The 19,637-nt window shown below is 46.1% G+C and overlaps 1 protein-coding gene across 1 annotated transcript in view; it reads right to left on the reverse strand.

Annotated features, from left to right (window-relative positions):
• LOC149343941 (arylsulfatase B-like) overlaps positions 1 to 19,637 on the reverse strand; it is a 45,459-nt gene that overhangs the window by 9,840 nt on the left and 15,982 nt on the right. The window contains exons 5-8 of the mRNA XM_089547106.1: positions 12,856 to 12,966; positions 9,530 to 9,661; positions 7,102 to 7,228; positions 1,060 to 1,359 (exon numbers count right to left, since the gene is read on the reverse strand). Of these exons, the coding sequence (XP_089403232.1) occupies positions 1,060 to 1,359; positions 7,102 to 7,228; positions 9,530 to 9,661; positions 12,856 to 12,966 (670 nt within the window). The remainder of the gene's footprint in view (positions 1 to 1,059; positions 1,360 to 7,101; positions 7,229 to 9,529; positions 9,662 to 12,855; positions 12,967 to 19,637) is intronic.

Below are 19,637 nucleotides of genomic sequence, written 5' to 3' on the forward strand. Positions count from 1 at the left end.
AAAAAAAAAGGGAACCGCAGTTGTTAATGAGGGAAACAAACATGTTATCACTGGCAGAAAACTGCGATGGTCACAACGAACAGTTTATTAGCGACAGTGCCCATGAAGATGACTGCCAAAATAAATTCTGCCGCTCTTCCTGTACCTCGCACAGTTAGTAGCGCTATGGTGCTTTACTCAAGGTCTCAGGCTGGCATAATTAAAGACTTCGAAGCAATAAAAATTCTGAATCGCAGAACGTGAATTGTACGCAAATAGAACCATTTCTGTATGTTTGAGGCCTCATAGCTCTTACTACAGTAAACAACAGCACCTATCTATTTCACGTTCAAAGTGTTTTTCGACGACATGTTCTTGACAGAAGTGATGGCCCTCCATAAAGGAGTCGAGAAGTAAATTTAGGTGCAAGAAGAAAATAAGTTAGTTTCCACAAAAAAACGTTGTATTCGTACCTTCAAAATTTTTCACAAACACGCATTCAATAATTCTCGACAGTATGCCTTCCTGAAAGAAAAGTATGAAAAAAGTTTGCTATTTTACGAGAAAGATATTTCGTAATCAGTGCTTTTGAAATTAGGGCCTTCACATAGGGCACGTACATTGATTTTACCAAAGCGTTTGGCTGTGCCTACCTCGAAACAATGCCCTGCAAGCATGAGCATTAAGGAATGTCCGGTGGAGCAAGTAGTCTCTCTTACATCTTGAAAACATGACTGAATATATCCTATAAAGTAAGCACAAATCCAGAGAGAAAAATATTAGTTTATGCTTAGCTCAATCATATTTTAGCTCGAAAAGTGTTAATTTCAGAGTTTATAATTAAATAGAGCATCCATTTATATAATCACTTATTCCAGTAGTGACGCTCAGAATCAGACGCCTTTTTTAGGGGAGCAAAGAAGGTGGTTTACGCTGCGAACAGCGCCTTAGGATTTCTTACAAGCTGTAATGAAAGTACCCAAAGTAAATTACAAAAAGCTGCAGTTTTCTCCCCCGAGTGAATAACAGTATTACATGCCCTACCAAGCAGATCAACAATAGGTGTTTCCATGTGCTCACCAGCTATCTCGTAGAGTGTAGGCAGCCAGTCTGTAGCGTGGAATAAGCGGTCGTAGTCGGAACCGGGTCCGTTCCAGAGGGACTTGGCGGTCCATATGAATCCTGGAACTCGCACGCCGCCTTCCCACAGTGTAGCCTTCTCACCCCTCAGTGGCCACGCCGAGGCAGCGTTTATACCCCAAAAAGTAGCTGCAGCGCCGTTGTCCGAGCAGAAGACCAGAAACGTGTGGTCGAGAAAGCCTCTTTCTTGCAGCGCGGCAAAAGTTTGCCCGATGGCATCGTCAAGAGCGGACAACATACCTGTAAGCATGAAGGCAACGAGAGCCGCTACTGCTCAACTATTATCCATTACTGAGCCCAGATGTTTCAGACTAGGTGCGCAATATAGCCGCATTCACTTCAAGAATAAACATCGCGAAAAGAAACAAAAATCAGTGGGCTTGAATGCGGTGCACGGCGACAAAGTGCCATTTTATATATCATTCTAAGCATCGTGAATTACTTTGAGGGAAAATAGTATCTCATTCTTCGGGATACATCCCAGCTTTGTGAAACAAGAGTTGTATCTAAAAAAAATTATTGGATGCAAGCTTACCGGCTTAGCGCATTAATTGGCGAACGCTGAGTGCCACTAGCGGCCAAAAGGTCTGAGTGACAGGCCCATTTTGAGGTTTCACTGACGACAGCCCAGTAGGACGTCTCGCAGGCCCATTTTCGAGTCTGTACGCTCATGTGAATATTCCGCCTTCTTCTGCTTGCGGTCCTCATTTTGATCTCGTTCCCGGCACACTTCATGGACTCCAGGACCCGCTTGCAAGAACCAAATAGTCTAGTTCCCAGCGTTGTCTTATTCGTAGTGTAAACACTTCATTGGTTTCGGGAAAGGAAGGGCACATAGCTGGCGCAGTTGCTCAGTGAATACCTCAATAGCGCTGCGTGGTGGTGATGGTTACAAATTGAGGCATTCATGCGCCTTTCCGCTTCTCAAAACAAGAAGAGGATTTAGACTTAATTGGTTTTGAGGAAACGAAATGCGCATAAGTGGCTCATTTCAATCACGCTTTGAGCTGCGTGGCGGTGGTGTCCGCAAGGGGACCCCTACAGCTGAAACCACTCCCCCGAAATATGCACCCAACCCACCACAAAGTCGCAGGAAAGCACGAGCTCCGTACCTCACAGAACTGTACAACGCAATGCAGGACATCCTATATACCGACGCAACACCGCGCCCACACTTTCCAGGCATCCACACAGTCGCTTTCCTGGACACAGGCAATACCAAAGGAGCAGCAACCTTTAGAACCACGAGAATCACAGAGGCAGAATGCCTGGTCATATCTATGCCTATAGCACTCATGTGCACCCTGCTCACAGACCACACCATCATCTCTACAGACTCCCAAGTAGCGTACAGACTCTTCCGTAAAGGCACCGTTCCTTCATCTCCAGCCCATCTAATATCCACGCTACCAACACAAAAGCAACAAATCATCAATAATGGGCCGTGGGCATGATGTCATCTACGGAAATAAATTCGTTCTTGCCTTTGCCCATGAACATGGCTTTGGGGCGCTGCTGTATGGCCTCGACCATCCACAAACATACGCTGAAACCTATAACCAGCCTTTTGAATAGCAATCTGTCATACAGCACTACAGGAAAAGCCTCATGACATACCCCCTCCACACTCCACACTGCACCGCTTGCAGATCATACACTGGGGACAACTTCAGACGAACTCATTCTCATCCCTTCAGTTTCATCCATTCTTTCACCCCACCCACTTCCCTTCATACTGAACCACCCGCGAAGGGTGACCCTCAGAATTCATCACTACAACTGGGCTTGCGCACAACCCAACTTGTACCACCCATTCACGCACATTCCTCAACCATCAGGGAGACCACCCTCCTGGCCTCACGAGCTGACGAACAGCACAAGTGTATTGACCGGGGTAGGCTTGACGGGAAGGCGAGACGGCTATTGGACTAAGGAACCCTCCCAGAGAGGTTTTATATTATTAACTAAAGTTAATCCTCCTCCCCTCAAGCAGCGATAATCTCACCCACCATCTTCAATACCACTACGGTCGGCCTGGCCAGAAAACTCGAAAAAAACCAAGGTATAAGAAGATTTTACCCGGATGGTATCACGATATGGTTAATCATGGGCCCCTGGTCAAAAAATAGGAACTGTTTCAAAGAACAGCCACTACAATATAATAATACGCTCATCAAACAGGACTCCAGCGGTCACCCGAAACATATGAAGTCAGAATAATATAGATAGGGGAAGGACACCAAGCAGTACCCAGGACCCTAACCTCAGACTAGACAAAATCAATGGAAGCATCATTCCGGAGAAAACGACTGCGCGGATTCAAGGGATGTGGCTTTAATCTAATTAAAGAAAACGACAGGCCAACAAAACGCCCGTATGACATCACAAGTAACAAACAGAGAAAGAGGCATGAAGAAGAAAGATACTCACCACCTAATAATGAGCCTACTAGCCAGCAGGATAATATACAGCCTGCCCAACTGCAACATAACTAAAGTGGAGAGGAAAAAAGCAGATGATGTCATTAGAATGGCGTACACAACTTCCCACGCCTACCAAAGACCACGTCGAATGAGAAACTTTTGTTCCATGGACTTCACAATACCGCGGAAGAACTAGCTGAAGGTCAACTGAGCTTGCAGAAAAATCGGCTCCTCCAATCACAGGCAGCAACCTCGTCGAGAGACTCTGTTCCAACGCCTAACACCAAGCCTCCAAACAACAAGAGTTATCCTACACCATCAGAAGGAGACAGGCAAGGGCCCAATACATCAAAAAGAAATTCAGATTTATGAATGAAGCCCTATTTACCGACGCCGCACTCCACACAAGCAACGCCAAGAAAGCAGTTGCAGTGGTGACCGACCACAGAGGAACCAAAATTTATGAGGTGCACTGAAGCCTCCTTACATGAGGAAATGCAAAAGCTGTGTGCGGTCCGCCACCTACGCCATCTTAGCGCCCGTCCTGTGTGTCTCCGTTGTGTCCGTGTCTTTTCAGCGCTGTATACGCCATCTGCTGAGTCAGCGCCGTGCAGTGCGAGGGGGGTGGGGGGAGGGGGGAGTTGAGTAGGCGCTGCTTGATGGCCCTACGACGGCACGCCAAGCATAGAGCAAATTTACCATAAACGGGCCAAACTTGGTACTCGCTTGATTGTGACATCTGCAATTAACATGCTCATAATTACTCAATTAGGGCTTAATACATACCTATCTCGAAGATGCGGAACTGTGCATTGACTAGACGCACCTTTATTCAGTGTCAAACGTCGAAGTGTCATGGCGAAGTGGCAGCGTTCCTGTCTCATAAGCGGCGGCCGAGGTTCAATTGCCACCTAGACAGCAGTTTTCTTTTCTTATTTTTTCTTCTTGTGACTGACCGAGATGGCACATTTTGCTGACAGCCTCCGCCTACAGCTTACGTCCACGCCACTCATGAGCCAAGAAAGGTTTTCGCCTTAACCTCCGGCGTGTCGATATCCCACTGCTTCATCACGTAAGAGGAAGTAGTCGCCATCGCACTTTCTATCTAAGAAGGATGAAAATCAATTTCCCGGATAGCAATCTTTGCAGGTTCCCAAACAGCTAGCAGAAATTTCCATGTGGTCAGAATTATTCCGGAGCACTCAACTATGGCAACTCTGTCTGTTTCTTCTTTTACTTCCACCTTCCACCTGGGGTTCTTTAACGTGCACTGACATCGCACAGTACACGGGTCGAAATTTCCGGAGCCCTTCACTACGGCGTCTCTCATAGCCTTAGTCGCTTTGGGACGTTAAACCCCACAAAACCAAAACCAACCACTTCCACCTTCCTTCATTCTCTTACGGCGCGGTTCAGGCGTCCACCGAGATCTGAGGCAATTACTGTGCCATTTCCTTTCCTGAAAAGCTATATTTTAAATTTCCGAAGAGAAACGATCTGTAAGACTGCAAACCAGAGCCTGACCAAACTCAGCGAAGAAGACCAAACAGAATTTACCCAAACCATAACATAGGCGCCGGGACAGGAATGGATTAAAGGGAACCTACATGCGGATATGGTGGCCAGATAATATGCAAACTACCGGGCCCTAAACACATCCTCGGGGGAGTGCCTAACGCCCATATATTCCGACTACTCCACAATGTTAATTACTCCAGAGGCAAGCGACACAGAAAACGACGGAAGAGGCCATCGATTGCGTTGTCTACTGGCGTATACCTTCGTAAACTTACATGAGTTAACAAGTTACACCCCACAAGTTTTGGGGACATATGCCCATAGTTTGGGTGAACATCAGCTCTGTACCAGATAACACTGTAGTGTACAGCGTTTGTCAAAAGTTTGGAGCCCAAGGAGTTTGCTTCTGAGCCACACTGTGTGGTCCGTAATGCATCTCCAGCGCTCCAAATTTCCTGAACGTAAGATGATTTCTGGTCCTGCCTCCTCCATTGGGTAGGGCTGCCACGAATGCTTCAGGAGTCTCACTACAAGGCTAAGAAGTAAACCCCCTGGGCTCTAAACTTTTGACAAAGACTGTACATCACACAATACAGAACCTCATGTACGCAATCCAAACCGTTTTCATTGAGAGGCATTGCTGGTCAGCTCAGACCCAGAAGACCAGATCCTTCTGATCACAAAGGCGAACAGGCTTGTGAAAGAGAGCGAAGGCCTGAAATGGGGGCCGCAACTATCGATAAACCTCACATGATGCCAGCTCAATAACAGCTAATTGATTAAAGTTTATTCAGTCACTCACTTACTGGCGAGGGCGCCTTGCACCGGAGGTATCTGTTGCTAAAGCCGTCCTCGTCGCTTCGGCTGACAAGATTGTTGAAACTCGCCTCTCTTTTTCAGTCTTTCTTCTCACATCAAATTTAACTCGCGTACTGCACGCACGTTGCAGCGAATGTGGTTTGGCACGAGATAGTAAACAGTCCCGTGCACTGTCCGCTGAATTCTACCTTCAATGGCGCCTTCCCATCACGCAGGCACACACAAACCGAGTTTCAACGAAACAGGAGAAATGCAAAAGCAGCCCGCGTAACGTTACCCGCCATGGCTGCCATTATACCACCTAAATGGCTTGTAAAAAAGATACTACAACATTCCCTGCTAAATGGTAACGCTACACTACAGCCACAATAACGCAGTTGAAACCTATTGAATTGTGGAATTAGGGGGGGACAGCCTTCCGCCCCTCATGACAAATGACAAAGATGACAGATGACAAAGATGACAAAGAGAGGACACGCACACAACAGCACAGTTGTATGTTTGTCCTCGGTGTGTAGTCGTCTGCAAGCGCTGCGTTTCCATGATAACTGTGAGAACACACGCTAACAAACTAACACACGCCGCCGGCTTTCACCGTAATGCGGCTAGTTACGCTTTCATCTTAAAAATTAAAATGCATGCATAAATGCAGTAAAGGCCCGTATGATAAGGTTCTTCTTCTATTGTGAGTGCCAATAGCAACAGAGTGTAAACGTTGCCATTGTTCTCAGCGAATCTAAGAAAGCGACTGTGTCCGCGAACCTGCTGGAGTTTGGTGACTGCGCCGTATTAAAGTGCCATCACCGAAGTTGCCAGTTCCTCATCAATGTCATTCTTCCAAAGTAAGAGCGGCTGATAGTCTCTGTAACTTTAGGCTGTTAATACTCTGGTCCCTGATGAGGGGCTTTGCCTTAAGAGGGATGGACTGATGGTAACGAAGATGACCGACTCTGACCCACCAGGCATGTGCACAATTGGCTCATGAATAACCAGCCTTCGCAATGGGCAATTACTCACGTCTTGAAAAGTGCTTTATTCGAAGCTGCCAGAAATGATCTGGTCACTGAAAACTGTCATTTCGAGCAGCTTCGTCACGAAGTGATCCTCGTCACTCCTTGACATACCTGACATTCATGCTTAGAAAACCACAAGCAGACCATTGACATGTCCGATATTCAACGTCTTCGGATGTCAGAGTTTCTGTGGTAACGCCAGTACTCACCTGCATACATCGTCCGATTTTTGTTGCCAATGAAATCGTAGCCTTCTACGGGCCGAGGAGGCGGCTGGAAGGGAATTTTCTCGCTACCGTAGTGCGGCGCGAAGTGTGCGACGTACAGGAACATAGGCTGCGAGAACAGAGAAAGCGCTGCCTCAGGCGAGCCTCTTGTCACGCATCAGTTAAACGCCTATTTATTTTAGCGCTGAGTGTTACAACGGCTGTGACGCTCCCGAGCGTTATAGCGGCTATTTCACTCTTCGGTGTTGGGAACAAGATGGTCCGGAAGCAATTTAGTACTAATAATTTTGCTAAAAGCCGGCGTTCTTCGATGGTTATATTACAAACAAAGTATTCAAAAGGTACTGACATTTTCATCTTTACAAGTGCATGAACACTTCGAAAATATAATGTTAGCACTGAAGAGGGTCTTCACAGTTTTAAACAGGTACGTCGGGAGCGTTCCCAATCCGATACAGCTGTAAGTTCGTCCTCTCATTATGTACACATAATCAGTCGCTCTCAGCACTTTGCTACTGTATAGATATGGATAATATCGAATTATTTTAAAGCGAAGGCACTACTTCGCGAGGTGAAAGACGCGGGTTCGATCCCCGCCGTGGCGGCTGAATTTCGATGAAGGTGAAATTCAGAGGCCCGTGTACTGTGCGATGTCAGTGCGCGCTAAAGAACCCCAGGTGGTCTAAATTTCTGGAGCCCTTCACTACTGCGTCTCACCCAGCCAGAGTTGCTTTGGGACGTTAAACCCCAATAAAACCAATAAAACTACTTCATGAGGTCTAACCTTCTCACATAGTGTGTTTAAAGATTGGCCTGGAAGGTAACCTTGTCAAAAGCATGCGTAGCAACAACCCATGCGGAAATAGAATAAATATTGCCGCGACTGGTTTTCGAACCAGCGCCGGCGCCAAAAAATCAGTTTCGCTGGCCACTGCACGAGGGAACTATGCTATCGCCTCAGCCGAAAACACCGCGTGTTAAACTGCAATACACTCTCGCTCTGTGAATTGCTCATCGTTGTCGTCATCGCTTTCCATCTGCGGCGCGAACAGATCGGGTCGCCCTAGCCTCGATCAGAGCTTAAGCTGTCTAATGGCGTCGTCAGTCGTTTTGATGACCGAGCAAAATAAAACCATGGGCCAATGAGGGTAAACAGAGGCTTTCGCAACTCTACTCGGTTTAGCTACATTAAAATCCTATCAATTTTTTCTAAGAAGTGTTGAAATGGTTTAGCCACTGTTAAGTAATAACCACTAGCGAATAAGAGCTGACTGTGAGAAAAACGCAGTCAAATAAAGAAAAACGGAGCCCACAATCGCCTCCGCCACCAAAAAAGTCGTAATCAACTCCTGCATAAAAAGGGAAATCACCTGCTGCATTCGAATATATCCGCAACGCAAGTACAAACTATCTTGCTACCATCGTGTGTTTGGAAATACTTTTGGAAACACACAAGATTATAAATTATTCGACACCGAAAGTGCACTGTCCATCGGACAAGTGCCTGAAAAATGAAAACAACCATTTAGCTGTTAGCAAGTGCTGCCAACTGCTACTGCGCAGTTTTTGGGAGCGTGCTACTAGAGTGTGACAGATGACGAATACGACGATGAAGAACGCTTCACCATTTAAAATTATTTTTGAAGAGTCTTTGTTAAGACTTGAAGCCGACGGCCAAAGCGAGCAGTCTTCTCTCAGGCGGCTCCCCATTCACACTCACTACAGGCAGTAGTCAATATTTCGCTACAATACATAGGACGACTGTAAACCAACTTTCCCTTGCGTGCAAGTCAAGTGTATTCTTGCAGCGCATTATCCAGCAGCCACATGTGCACGGGGACTAGAGCAATTGCCTGGCGGGTCAAACTGGTTCCTAGGCGTAAGGTGTTCGTCTCCTGTTCCGCGGAGCGATGTACAACTAGGCAAGCTATTAGATGAGCAAGTTAATTCATTTCCAGCTTTCTAACAACGAACAGATATTCATGATGGACAGCAGACGCACTGTCTCGGATCTGAAAAGAAAAATGAGCTGGCAGTGACGCAGAGAAAATAGTTTGGAAGAGCTTCGTGTCGTTGTAGACATGTTGTGACAACGTGAGAGAAAATGCCGCTTTTTTCTGTGTCTACCGAGCCTCCTATGTACAAAGTAGCCTGATGTTGTCATGTTTCAACCACTCTGTGTCAAACTCGGAGCTAAAGAGTTGTCCGTCGTGTCATCGTCAAGCAGATCATTACGATCATCATTTATCTTAAAACGTCGAGTAGTTTTCGCCTCATAACGAAATGTACTGCTTTCTAATGTAAAGAATCAGTGACGTCGCTCGATGCTGAATAAGAATTCTATACCGCGCAAAGGCACGACCGCACGTCAGGAGGTACGTTCTAGCCAGTACACTTCATCGCGACCCACCTTGTCAAGTGGATGATTCCTAATGACAGACAACGTTTCTTCAGTTATTATATCGGTATAATATCTTCCAGTATCATTCCATGCCACAGTTAGGTTTCTTCTGAAGTCCAAGCCCAAATCGCTGGTGTTTCTCTGCACAAAAGGAAAGAGATCAAAAGAAGATGCAAACTCACCATCCATGCGATGTCGATATTTCCAAGAAAGATAGAGAAGACGCCTTTTTCATGCAAAAAAAAAGCTAAGCACTGAAGCATACTCAAATATAGGAGAAGGCTGATGCATTTTTTTTTTATAAAACAATACGCAGTTATGCAATCATGACAATGGAAAGAAAAATCAGTTGCAAGCGCTGTCATTCAGAGAAAGAAAAGGAACGCTCATCACGGCTCACGCAATATGACCGGGTAGCGTATTTCATTCATCACTGCCCTACTGAAGGATGAAGGCTAATTGGGGGTTCATGGTACCGGCCAGGTTTTAACCGACATTTCGCATGCTCCACCCACCCCCAATACATTTCCAAAAAATAGTCCAGCATTCGATTTCGACTCTCGAATGGGCCCATTTATATAGCGTTTTTTTTTTTCAGTTCACACAGCTGGGCACATGGCAGACAAATACGAGATGTCTTGTGCTTACTTTAGATAGATAAATTAGTTAAAGTGAAGATTTTAAACCTCTTAAGCTTTGGTATTCATCAGACGCCTTTTTTTTTCTTGAGGATGCATACGAAAAGTACGTTTCCGAAGCCATAGGTCAAAAAACGGGTATCGACCAAACGTCTACTCCATATTTTTATGTAACGCTACAGATATCAATAACATCCAACTACAAAGCTAATCTGTGCTTAAAGAATGTCTACCTCAAACGGTAGCTCATATGTTGAATCAATGACTTTACGTCACGTAAAGAAGATCTAAAGGACGTACTTGACGGCAAGGTAGACGAATAATAAATGTTTGAAACGAATTTTAAAGAAATGTCTGACTTTGCACTCAGCTTCCTAGTGCAACCTCCGTTTGTGTATTGTTCAGGAAAATACGAAGGAAACATATTGCATTACGTCCGTCAAATGTACAGCGGTAATAACGGGGTATTCGAGCTAAAAGATGAAGAGGGAATGTAATTATGTATAGTTATTTTCAATCACATGATTTCTGGCGGATTTAAGTTAATTGTGTCTGCGTTTTGGGCATGTTTGCACCGATTTTAGTGTCTTTTCCCCCCACCACCCACAGGCCTTATTTTTGATGAAAATAACCACTGGGTTTTCTCTTCGCAGACTGTTGAACAAGAATTTAACTTTTATTTGAGTTAATTTTTCTGACACCATTGGGCTTTCTTTATTTGAGGTACTGGACATTCCAAAAAAACATTTAATCAACATCCCAGCTGCCTTTAAAAGTTCAGGATTGCCTTACTGTAGGATGCTGTTATTGCGTTACCAACAGAAGGGTATATGCAAGCGGAAAAATCGACCGCCGTCACGCGTGGGGCTTTGCTAACCTAGTAATTCACGTTGAGGGGATAGTTGGTTACGCATTTTCTTTTCTTCAAATTTAAGCAGCGCTAACTTTTAAGACGAATACACAGAGGACATGACGGGACGGACGATCACTCAAACTACGTTTATTGAACACGTTTCTCATAGAACATACAAGAAAAGACGACCGTGAGCGCATGCGCATCTACGACTGACCACAGAAAGAAAGGCCAAGAGAGTGGGACGGGGGGCAACAGTAAAGTGAGGTCGCTTTTTACCTTCTCAATGAAGACAGCAAAGGTAGATTAAGGTCATGTCCTCTTATGTCCTCCGTGTATTCCTATCATTTCCTCTTGTTATGTCCTCTGTGTATTCGTCTTAAAGGTTAGCGTTGCTCAAATTTGAAGAGAAGAAAATTTGTTAACCTATCTTGTGATATTATCACAACCTACTCATCCTGGCAGGTGAAATATAAAGTAACCTGTCGCGAGAGGCTCCTCGGGAAGAGCACAAAGTTGGGTCTCACAAACCCCACCGGTGAAAGTCCTTCTCACCGCCACCTGCCAAGGCAGTGGCGCATTCATCCCAGCACCAGGAGCGCTATAAAGACTGGAATGCATCTGCGAGTGTAAAGCAGGGAATGAACGAGTGCGCATATATAGGCATTAACCCATTAACGCCACTGCGCCGTACTGATAAGTCATAGCTATAACGAAACCAGCATTCAAACGAAACACCGTGGATGGTTCAAGAGTTGTTTCTTTTCTGGGTGCCGCCACATAAAACTATGCATTAGGTATCCGGTCAATACCCGTGTTTCCACCGCTGGCTTCTCAAACGCCCTTTTCGTACTTTCCCTGAACGCGATACTGTCAACATTAACGTTACTTCAGTAGGTATAAGCTGAGCGAAGTCAAATTACGCTCCTAGCTTATTTTATGGTCATACCGTCGAATCTTAATTCGAACAGAAATCCCAAAGCGACGCTATTGACTCTGACATATGAAAGATACATCTTTGGAATGCGAATATGTGCCCTAAATACTTAAAGCAGTTTCTTTTCTGTTCATGATTTTGCCATTTTTCTTTTAGTTTCGAAACGCTGTTTACAAGTGTTTTAGTTTTCCTTAACTCCTAGCCTTTTCCTGAAGACTTGCTTTTTTTGGTGGCCTGCAAATTGGAATCATATATGGAGTTCTGTCTGTGAAATTCAATGAAAAACACCACCCCAGTGATGAAATCGTGCAGAAATGTAACTTTTTTAATTGCAATCATCGTTGCATCACGCCCGTCAAACAAGCCCGCGAACGGCCAACTAATGAAACACAACATATTTCAACAAAAACACTCCCTAAAAAGAAAAACTAGGAAACTTTTCGAACTCGACATTGCACACGCTTCTCACAAGACACCCGTAGCATAGCACATGTGGTGTGGCAGTGATGGGCTTCGACACGTAATGAAACCACCCGAATCCACCACACCTTCGATTAAACGAGGAGTACGTACTCCCAACCAACCACCCGGCGAACACCTTCAGGTCCCTGTGGCACTTCGCCTTTGAGTGGCAGCTCTACCTTTTTACCTGAACGACTCAATGCTGGAAACAAGAAAAACCTCTCTAAAACAGCTAATGCCCTTCGCCTCGCCTTCCACTGGCCTCGGGCCTTGATTTCAGCATAGCTTCAACCGTTCATTTGTGCCACACAAGTCAACAACCTGGCAGCATTTCCTTCAAAATAAAACACGTCGACGTTGTAACCCTTTCTCTCTGTATTCCGGAGCTTTTCAAGCAATGAAAGCGGTCTTCATTAGCACCTCGGGGAGCCATGAGATCACTCACAGGAGCTCTTTCGTGCGTGTAATAATCGATGGCTCCACCCCAATTGCCGACATGGCTCACAAAACCCCTTTTCGTGGGCGTGTGCACTGCCTTGTAATAGCCAAGGTGCCACTGGAAATAGAAAGATGACCATGTAAGGACACAGAATAAAACGCACCACACTGAGAGTTAGTAATTCATTATTACCGGAGTAACAATAGGTCATTGCGATAGGCGGACATTACCTTGCGCATATTTGCGCGAAGTACCCATTCTAAATTTTTATCTAGCATTACATCTGCATCTACATGAGCACTGCTCTGATGTTTTGTTACTGCGTTAAAATGTATTTTTTGGGTGAACCACACACTTGCACGTTTATTTACCATTATTTCTGCACGTATACATGTACTCCTTCGATGTTTTCTATTCTTTTCTGCTATTTTGTAGAAGGCCGAGTTGCGTTTTTGTTTTCTTGTTTTAGTCGTTTATCTGCATTTATGTGTTATGTTGCACAACCCGTCACAGTAATTTTAACTTCTTGCTCTGTTTAAAAGAAAAAAATATAGTTAAGCATGCAAATATAAAATGTTTAAGAAGTAGCGATATAAAGTTTCGGTTTTTCTCGTCTTTCGTTGCAATGAGGTGCAAAATGTTATGAGCGCAGATCGCCATGTGCGATTTCCCTCCTGTCGATAAGTATCATAATTAAACTACGTTTCTTATTTTGCTTAGGTAGGTATTTTCGACACACCAACGGAGACAGTCACCCACACCCCATTACCAAAAGTAGCCAGGTTGCAGTGACTAATCGGATTGCGCTTACGCTGCAGTCGCTAGCGGTCGGCGGAAACGAGAAAAAAACTGCGCCACATCAACTTGCGTAATGTCTGTCTCCCTCTGCGTGATAAAGACTCTTGATATCAGAAGAAGTCAAAAGAACTGCCTGCTTACGTTTGGCAAAGAGAGTACAAGAGGACACGAGGTCACACAAGTTACATGAAATCTGTACTAGGATGATTTCTTTGCAGTTTTAACTCATTCGCGCTATTTTTCAAACCTGCCCTACGAGCTGTAATGGCCCGTAATGAACAAGCACCAATTCGGATCGCTTTTGCATGCTTCATATACCTTATGGTGTTGCTTGAAGGAAGCTAACCGTAACCGAAAGCAGGAAACGCATAAGGAAATGATTTTTTTTGTGTCATTGATCAGCGACTTTAGTAGCGCAATCATTTCTTACCTGACAGATGAGTGAACTGAAAATGAAGCCTAAAAATTCATGCTAACAATCGGGTATGATTCCACTATGTCCGGTTGTACCTCAGCCAAGGGAGCTACGGCAGCGGCTGTCCAACCTTCTACTGCCGATTGTATTCGCCTTACCTGTAACCTAACCTTCACAGAGCTTTCGAGCGCCATCCTCTCTTTTTAGCGGCGAGGGAAGTGCCATACCAGAAGTGCCACATAGGACGCTGTCCAGCAGTGACGACAACAACTGGACCAGAACCATATTACGCTGCCAATGGCAGCAAGGCTGCGTTTGCTGCTTTTATTCAAAACCGCCTCCCTTCAAATGTATGTCACAACGAGTCCTCCATGTCTTAACCCTTGTCTGCTCAACAGCTTAACGAAGGCCTCGGTGCTGGTAGTGTCCAAGAACTTCGCAAGAACTTGTGCAAGAGCATAAAATATTCAGTGCGATCTGTTGATCACCGTCATCATCAGCGTCACTACGTCCACTGCGGGGCAAACGCTTCTCCCATGTCTCGCCAATTAACTCCGTCTTTTGTCAGCTGTGGCCACCATATACCCGCAGGCTTTTAAACCCATCGCCCACCTAATTTGCTGCAGCCGCCTATAGTATGGTAGCCAGGGTATGAAGGGTGACCGATGGTGATTTGAGTGACGCCTTCACCTTTCGGTGTGGGTGGGAACCATCGCCACCTTCTTTGTCGTAGAGTCACCATCGGAGCCCTTACACTACTACATTAGCTTGCCGTGTAAGCAATACGCCAGGCGGCGGGGATGATGATGTTGACGGAGTATCCAGCGCCATTTAGTGCAGTAACTTAACCGCAACCAAGTGCGTTTCATGAGAGGAAATGTTTGTTTGTTTGTTTGTTTGTTTATTGGGGTTTAACGTTCGAAAGCGACTGAGGCTATGAGCGACGCCGTAGTGAAGGGCTCCGGAAATTTCGACCACCTGGGGTTCTTTAACGTGCACTGACATCGCACAGCACACGGGCCTCTAGAATTTCGCCTTCAAGAAATTCAGCCGCCGCGGCCGGGATCGAACCCGCGTCTTTCGGATCAGCAGCCGAGCACCATAACCACTGAGCCACCGCGGCGGGGTCATGAGTGGAAATACCTGCAAGAATATTTCCTCACCCTTGCTGCGATGCCCGAGCGGTCTTAAGTGTACGTCACGCAAGATACTGCATTCGCGCTGGCGTATTTTGATTGAGCTCACGGCGCTTTCAAATTCTCAAAGCATGAAATGCTTCTCTCTTGCCTCTTATCAAAACTGAGGTTAATATCATCCGCAGTCATTCCCGAGCCTCACGAAGAATTTGACACCAAACGGGAGGAGTGAATAACATAAAGCCGAATCTGATCCTATCCTGACGAAATATTCTTTCCGGAAGGCTTGCAGCCCGACGTAAGAAATCGGGATGCCGCCACTGGAAGCGCGCCATGCGGGCAGGAAAGTTGGCGAACGGAACATTCCTTGGGTCCCCGGCACAGCGTGTAATTGATGTTCGCCGTTCGAATGTATGAAGACGCGCCTGACTGCGGAATGGCGAGAAGAAATACGCTGTTATCATTATACACTCACTGCAGCGCGAAACGTCTCCCATGTCTCTCCAATTAATCAATTTTTTTACATGCTGCGACAAAGTACCCCCCAAAGATTCGTAATCTCATCCGCCCGCCTAACTTTTTGCCGCCTTCTACTACACTTGCCTTCTTGTGGAATCCACTCCGTTACCCTTAATATACCACCGGTAAGCTTGCCTTCGCATTACATGACGTGTCCAAGCCCATTTCTTCCTCTTGATTTCGACTAAGATTTCATCAACCCGCGCGTGTTTCATCCCCCACTCTGCGCGCTTCCGCTCTCGTAACGCTAAACCTAACATTTTTCTATCCATAGCTCGCTCTGTTGTCCTCCACGTTAGCCTCCCCGTTTATGCCCCGTAGGTGAGTGCCGGTAAGATAAAGCTCAGAAGAGCAAGTTGTAGGGCTAGTTGGTGCTGTTGCATCGTGCTGGAGCAGCGCAAAGGACGGGACACAAGAAGCAAGGAAGGACGTACACAGGCGCTGTTCTACACAGGCGCTGTTGTAAAGCTGTTGTATACTTTTCTCGTGAGGGATATTGGTAAACTACCGATCATGACCTGAGAGAATGTGCCATACGCGCTCCGCCCCAGTCTTATTCTTCTAGTTATTTCCTCTTGTGATCACGATCTCCAGCCACTATCTGTCCTAAGTACATGTATTCCCTAACCCCTTCAAGCACCTGGATACCAATTGTGAACTGCTGTTCTCTTGCGAGACTGTTGGACACTGCGTTCTTTTTCTGCGTGTTAATTTTAATACCTTCCGTTCTGCTTTGCCTGTCTAACTCATTGATCATGCATTGTAGCTCACCTGCTGAGTGATTTAGCATGGCAACGTCTTCAGCGAGTAGAAAATTATCTAGGTATTCTCCATTAACTGTTATCCCCATGTTCCCAATCAAGGCTTCGGAACACCTACTGTAATAAGGCAGGGAATAGCATTTCTGCACAGTAGTGATAGATATCTTTCGGCATTTTCACATAAGACTCTAGGCAATTTCCTCACTGGCGTCCCAGAACCCTCCTCGCAGCGCCGCCTCTCCTCCTCCGCTCTTTTCTCCCTTCTCCTCTTTTTTTCTTTCACGGCTGTTGCGCTCTTCGGTCTATTCCTCCGGCGAGTCTGCCTCCGCGCACCGCCGCCGCGAATCTGCGCGTCTTCTGAACCGCGGCCTGGTCAGTGCGCCTCTCAATGTGCTGACGCATGAACACGTAGGTGGTGGTGGAAACGTTTATTGCCAATGATGTAAATCGTAGGGGGCGCCTGGTTTGCCGCAAAAGTTTGCATGATTACGAGCATTGGTCTGGGTATCGGGCATGCAGCAGTATTGGGTATTGAGCAGTCCAGGTTTGTAGTTGTCGCCAATGTGCAGCCTGCGCTATGGTGAGGGACGGAGCGGGGGGTGCGTATTCCCTTCTTTTGTCTCGGTAATACGAGAGAATATCACGGAAGGAGACCAGGTAGTGCATTTCCTGCTCACGACAGTATGAGGCATTAAAGGCTTTCGCCTTAATAAAGCGATTCTGCTCGTATTGTCTTTCACAGCTGTTTTGCTCCTGGTGAGCTTCTAGGGCGGCCGGCTCGCGATTTTCGCGTTGCCCTTCGAGCCATTGTGTGGCCGGCACGTTCCTCGCGCAAAGAAGGCGACTGCGCACGTACTTAAAATGGCGTTAAAGGGCGATTCACACGACGGTCCGTTCGCCCGCGGCCCGCGCACTACCTGGTCTCCTTCCGTGATATTCTCTCGTATTACCGAGACAAAAGAAGGGAATACGCACCCCCCGCTCCGTCCCTCACCATAGCGCAGGCTGCACATTGGCGACAACTACAAACCCGGACTGCTCAATACCCAGCACTGCTGCATGCCCGATACCCAGACCAATTCTCGTAATCATGCAAACTTTTGTAGCAAACCAGGCGCCCCCTACGATTTACATCATTGGCAATAAACGTTTCCACCACCACCTACGTGTTCATGCGTCAGCACATTGAGAGGCGCGCTGACCAGGCCGCGGTTCAGAAGACGCGCAGATTCGCGGCGGCGGTGCGCGGAGGCAGACTCGCCGGAGGAATAGACCGAAGAGCGCAACAGCCGTGAAAGAAAAAAAGAGGAGAAGGGAGAAAAGAGCGGAGGAGGAGAGGCGGCGCTGCGAGGAGGGTTCTGGGACGCCAGTGAGGAAATTGCCAGACTCGGCTACACCATCTTTCCGCAATGCCTGGATTACTTTTGAGGTTCCCACGGAGTCAAAGGCTTCCTCGAACTCATTGAACGCTATATATAGAGGTTGGTTCTATTCTGCATATTCTCTATCTCCTGATTGATAGTGTGAATACGGCCTGTTGTTGAATATCCTTTACAAAAGCCTGCCTTATTGATTTGGTTGATTAAAGTCCAGGGTTATCCTGATTATGTTTGCGATTATCTTAGTAAATACCTTCTAGGCAACAGGCATTAAGCAGATCGGTTTGTAATTGTTGAACTTCTTGACATCTCCTTCCTTAAGAATCAAAATAATATTAGCGTTCTTTCAATCCTCTGGTAAGCTCGACGTGATAAAGCATTTCGTATAGAGGGTGGCTGTTTTTCCTATCATAATCTTCCCTCCGTTCCTCAAGAGATTTCTGTTACCTGATCCTCACCAGGCGCTTTCCTGCTTCGCATTGCTCTTAAGGCCCTCTTTACTTCCTCTTTCGTTGCTGGCCAGATATCCATTGCTGTGCGCTAATGCTTCCCTCATTAGCGTTCGGATTACAGTGACTATTGCAGAGGTTAGTGTAAAACTCGGCCATTCTATCTTATTCATATCGTTAATGACATTCTCCCCTCGGTCTCTCAGCGAATGCATATGGTTTTTGCCTTTGCCTATTTTCTCTTCACTGTTTTGAGGCTTCCTCCTTTCTTTCCAGCATGCTCCATTTTCTCTATGCTAAACTTCTTTATATTGGCTGTCTTAAGCTTATTTATTAACATGGATAGCTCTACCAATTCTATTCCGCCAGTATGGTTAGACGCTTTCATGCTTTCGCGTATCTTAATCAGATTTTCCGCCTGCCGAGATTGATTGCCTGTATCCTGTTGATCCATCCTGCCATCTACTTTTACTAGTCACTCACTAATGATAGCTGTGAGATTATCGCTCATTGTTTGAACATTAATATCGTCTTCCTTAGTTAGAGCCGAATATCTGTTCTGCGATATCCTGTATCTCTCTACTTTCCCTCTAACCGCTGACTCGTTAATGAGCTTTCACTTCACTGATTTCTTCCGTTCCTTCTTCAGATCTAAGCTAGTTTAAGATCTCTCCAATCTGTGGTCAATACATCGCACCTTTCCGCGGACCTCTATGTCCCGCACGATACCAGTGAGAACGCATAGTATGATGTCAATTTTATTTTTATTCTCACCATTGGCGCTCTTCTAGGTCCGCTTCCTCTTCTTTCGTATCCGAAAGAAGGTATTCATGACCTGTGAATTATTTCTTCCTGCGAACTTTACTAATAATTCCCGCCTGCTATTTCTGGAGCCTAGGCAATAGTCACCAAGCGCCTGGTCTCTGGTCTGCTGCTTACATACCTTCGCATTGAAGTAGCCCATTAGTACAGTGTGGTGTGATTTTTAATTTGTACATTCCCGATTCCACACCTTCTTTGAAGCTCTGAGCGAATGGTCAACATAGATGGATGCATTGGCGTAGGCCTGCACAGTTTTCAGCTTGTACCTCTTATTAAAGCCTAATTACGATAGCTGCCACTCCCTTGTCATTGGTCGTCATTGGTCTCTCGTCACTACTTTAGAACTCGTCTATGTTGGCCGCTGTACCCCGTTTGGTGAATAATCCCGCACCTAGTTCTCGTATGTCCGCTGATCCACGATAACACAATACGTGCCCACCCCTCAGTACTATGTACGCCTCATCTGCCCTGCTAACCTCACTAAGCCCTAGGACGTCCTATTTACACCC

This window comes from Amblyomma mixtum, chromosome 5 (assembly GCF_055824585.1).
Source record: "Amblyomma mixtum isolate Tamu chromosome 5, ASM5582458v1, whole genome shotgun sequence".
Taxonomy (NCBI): Eukaryota; Metazoa; Arthropoda; class Arachnida; order Ixodida; family Ixodidae; genus Amblyomma; species Amblyomma mixtum.